Source organism: Empidonax traillii, unplaced genomic scaffold, assembly GCF_003031625.1.
Source record: "Empidonax traillii isolate 1590-97213 ecotype Southwest subspecies unplaced genomic scaffold, ASM303162v1 scaffold3476:size12802, whole genome shotgun sequence".
Classification (NCBI taxonomy): Eukaryota; Metazoa; Chordata; class Aves; order Passeriformes; family Tyrannidae; genus Empidonax; species Empidonax traillii.
This window is the reverse complement of record NW_020958669.1, coordinates 4,815-8,959: the sequence shown is the minus strand read 5'-3', so window position 1 is coordinate 8,959 and position 4,145 is coordinate 4,815. Positions and strand designations below refer to the sequence as shown.

Sequence of the window (4,145 nt, the reverse complement as noted above, 5' to 3'; positions counted from 1 at the left end):
GTGTCCCCGTTGTCACCCTGTTCTGATTCCACAGGCCTCCAGCACCCCCAGGATGAGCGCAGAAGGCGGCAGCAGGCCCCTCAAGGTGGGCTCCCGCGTGGAGGTCATCGGGAAGGGGCACCGCGGCACCGTGGCCTACGTGGGGGCCACCCTGTTCGCCACCGGCAAGTGGGTCGGGGTCATCCTGGACGAGCCCAGGGGCAAGAACGACGGCACGGTGCAGGGCAGGAAGTACTTCACGTGTGAGGAGAACCACGGCATCTTCGTGCGCCAGTCACAGGTGCGGGGCTGCTGCTCCTGGGATCGGGGGAGATGCTTCCTGGGATCCTTGGGGGAATCCAATCCTGGAATCCTCAGGGGAATCCACTTCCTGGGACTCTCGGAGGGGCTCTGGTTTCCAGGATCCTCGAGGGAATGCACTTCCTGGGATCCTGGGGGAGATTTGCTTCCTGGGACCCTTGAGGGGATCTGCTTCCTGAGGTCCTCAGTGTCCTTTGGTGGGCTCCCCTTCCCGGGATTCTGGGTGTCCCTTGGTGGGCTCCATTTGCCAGGATACCCCGTGTCCCTCAGAGGGCTCTGCTTCCCAGGATCCTCAGGTGCTCAATAAATAGAGGGAAACAGTCCTTCCTCCCTGGGTGGGGAGAGAGGAACCAGTTTCCTTTGCTCCCAGGGACGTGGGGTTGCTGGGACTCCCCGTGTCCATGTGGGAGGGAGCAGCACACTCCAGGCAGGTGGGACCTCCCCTGGGACAGGGGCCAGGCCCCTCCACACGGGTCCCTGGGGTCTTGGTCAGCCCATGGGGTTACTGTGGGATATTTCCAAGGGAACTGGGTGAAAACAGCCTAGTGAATTCCAAAGGGTTTTATTCCCAGCCTGCTCAGAGTTACCACCTGGAGCAGGTGGAGTTTGGGATCGATCTCGGTGTTTACCTGGAAGCAGAGCCAGGGAATTTTAATTAAACTGTGTTTACCTGGAAGTAGATAGATAAAACACCCTGGGTGGGTGCAGCTGCTGGCTCTGCTGCTCCTGTCCTGCAGCAGGAACAGGAGCTCTCTGGGGCAAACACCTTCCAGGATAATTCCCTGTGTTGCCTTCCTGAGGCAGAGGTGGCACTGGAGCCCCCAGCTCCGTGTGTCCCCAGCCCCATGTCCCAGCCAGATCCTGCCCCCTCCCTGGAAAAAAGGGGCTGCTTTGTATCCCAGCCCACGGTGTCCCCAGCTCTTCCCGCATTCCTGGACCCTCCTACTGCCCCTCCAGGCACTGCCAGGACCTTGGCACTGGGTGGCACATGGACCTGACTCCCTTGTCCATCCCTTGGCCTCACCTGCCAGCTGGGAAAGGCTTCCAGGGCTTCACAGGGAAAATGTCGGGTCTGCAGGACCGGGAGGGTCAAGGGGTGCTGAGCACAAGGCTCAGGGATGGTCTGGATCGGTCTGGGATGCTGCTTTCCAGTTTATCCCATGGATTTCATCCACAAGGATGTTGGACAAGGCTTGGAGCAGCCTGGTGAGTGGGAGGTGTCCCTGCCCGTGGCAAGGAGTGGGACTGGGTGGGATTTAAAGTCCTTCCCAACCCAGTCTGGGATTCTGGAGCTCTTTTGCCATGGAGCCAGACTGGGAGAGTTGGGAATGTCCAATTTGGAGAAGAGAAGGCTCCAGGGAGACCTGAGCGCCTCTTCCAGGGCTTAAAGGGGCTCCAAGAGCTGGAGAGGGACCTGGGACACGGGATGGAGGGACAGGACAATTGGGAATGGTTTCCCACTGCCAGAGGACAGGGTTAGTTGGGATATTGGGAAGAAGATCCTCCCTGTGAGGGTGGTGAGGGACTGGAATGGATTCCCAAGAGCAGCTGTGGATGCCCCATCCCTGGGAAAGTCCAAGGCCAGGTTGGATGGGGCTTGGAGCAATCTGGGCTAGTGGAAGGTGTCCCTGGCCTTGGCAGGGATGGAACTGGATGGGCTTTAAGGTCCCTTCCAACCCAAACCGTTCCAGGATTCCCTGATTCTACTTGTGCTGGCAATTCCAAACATGACTGTTCCTTTTTTGGTGAGTGGAACCATTACCCCTGACTTTGGCATCACCTGGAGCTGCCGTTGTGCTCCTGCCTGGCACGGGAGCTCAGGGCAGTCCGGTCAGAGGTGGCACTTCCCAGTGTCACCTGGAGCCCTCTGTCCCTGTGCTGGGCCTCTCCTGCAGCTCCAGGGTTCCCACCTGGGCTGTGCCTGCTGGGGAACCTTCAGACCAGTTGGAATTCCCACCCTGGTTTCCTGCAGGTCTCACAATTTCCATGGCATCATTTTCCCCCGTCTGCTTGTGGCATTTAATTCAGGTTTAATCATTCCTGGTGTTGGGAATCTTTCCAAAATGGAATCCCTGACTGACAGCTTCCCAGGTGATTTTGATTTTTAAGCTGAACTCCCAGATGGGAGGTGGTCCTGGATCAGGAAGATTCCTGCAGGGACAGTCCGGGAGGTGCTGATCTGAGGCACAAGGATGTTTCTCCTGCAGGGATCTAATCCCTTCCAGCCCCGTTTCTCATGTTTATCCAGCAAAATATGTCCAAAAATAGTTCACAAAGAGAAATCCCTGAACCTGTTATGGATATTCAGGGCTGTCAAATCCAGGCCTTTGACTTTCCTCATTACCTGTGTGAATATTCCCTATTCCTGATTGGGTTACAGAGCCTGTGGCTGTTCTCAGGGAGCCTGTGGAAGGAGGATGGTTGATGGCAAAGCTGGAATGATGAAATCAAAAATTTGTGCCAAAAACATGGGATCTGCTCTGCTGAACCCCCTGCCAGAGGGACCCATTCCCTGGACTCCCTGTTTGGGAATTTTTGGCAGTAATGGTTGTTGTCCCTTTTCCAGATCCAAGTGTTTGAGGATGGAGCCGACACAACGTCCCCAGAAACCCCGGAATCTGCTGCTATGAAGGTCCCCAAGAGAGGTACAGCCTGGGTGGGAAATCCTCCCCAAAGGGGTGGGAAATCCTTCCTGGAGAGGTGGGAATTCTGTACAGGAGGGAATGGGAAATTATTCCCCAAGGGGATGGGAATCCATCCTGGAGAGATGGGAAATCCCTCCTGAAGGGATGGGAAGTTCTTTCCAGATGGAATGCGAAATCCTTCCTGGACAGATGGAAAGTCCTTCCTGGAGAGAGTGTGAAATCCTTCCTGAAAGGGTGGGGATCCTTCCCAGATGGAATGGGAAATCCTTCCTGGAGAGAGGGAGCTGTTTCTGGTGGGAATCCTTCCTGGAGGGTTGGAAACCCTTCCCGGGGCGATGAGCACACAGAATGCAGCCCTGACCGGCTCTGAGGCTCTGGAGTTGTGGTGTTCGTGTCTCCAGCCCCATTCCCACCCCTGGGCAGTGATCCCCCCATTGAGCATTCCTTCCCCGTTCCCACGTGCCGTTCCTGGCCGAGGGCCCGGCAGCCCCGCCTCCCTGGGCTGGGCTTTGTTGGGAATGTTTCCCCGGCTCGCTGCGGGATCCCGGGAGCTGCGGAAGGGGCTCTGCCAACTTCCTGGCCTGGCTGCTCCGTCAGTGCCGCTGCCAAGGGGAGCGTTTGTGGGACACAGGATAATGGACCGGGATGGGCTGGGGGTGGGGGGTGGCTGGGGGTGCCTTTTCCCCTCTCCCAGACAGTGAAAACAAGAATTCCTCTTTAAATTCCATAAGAAAATACTTCCCTTTTACTTGGGAAAGTGGAATGGACCTTTCCGTCCTCTCTGCTTTGGATCCTGCAGTCAGCACAGAATCATGGAATTGTTGAAGTTGGAGAAGTCTCTGAGCCCATCGAGTCCAACCATTCCCAGCACTGCCCAGGCCACCCCTGACCGTGTCCCCGAGTGCCACATCCACAGGGCTGTTAAATCCCCCCGGGGATGGGGACTCCCCCCTGCCCTGGGCAGCTGTGCCAGGGCTGGACAGGAGAAATTCCAGGAGCAATTTCCCAATATCCAACCTGCCCCTCCCCTGGCCCAGCTGGAGGCCGTTCCCTCTCCTCCTGTCCCTGTTCCCTGGGAGCAGAGCCCGACCCCCCCCGGCTCCCCCCTCCTGTCAGGGATTGCAGAGCCAGAAGGTCCCCCCTGAGCCTCCTTTTCTCCAGGCTGAGCCCCCCCAGCTCCCTCAGCCCCTCCTGCTGCTC

General features: G+C 57.6%; 1 protein-coding gene across 1 annotated transcript in view; it reads left to right on the top strand.

The window, feature by feature from the left end:
* Positions 1 to 4,145, top strand: part of LOC114072560 (dynactin subunit 1-like) — a gene marked incomplete at its 3' end in the record, with an annotated part of 8,552 nt that overhangs the window by 725 nt on the left and 3,682 nt on the right. Inside the window, exons 2-3 of the mRNA XM_027910441.1 lie at positions 173 to 280; positions 2,867 to 2,945. Coding sequence (XP_027766242.1) covers positions 173 to 280; positions 2,867 to 2,945 — 187 coding nt within the window. The remainder of the gene's footprint in view (positions 1 to 172; positions 281 to 2,866; positions 2,946 to 4,145) is intronic.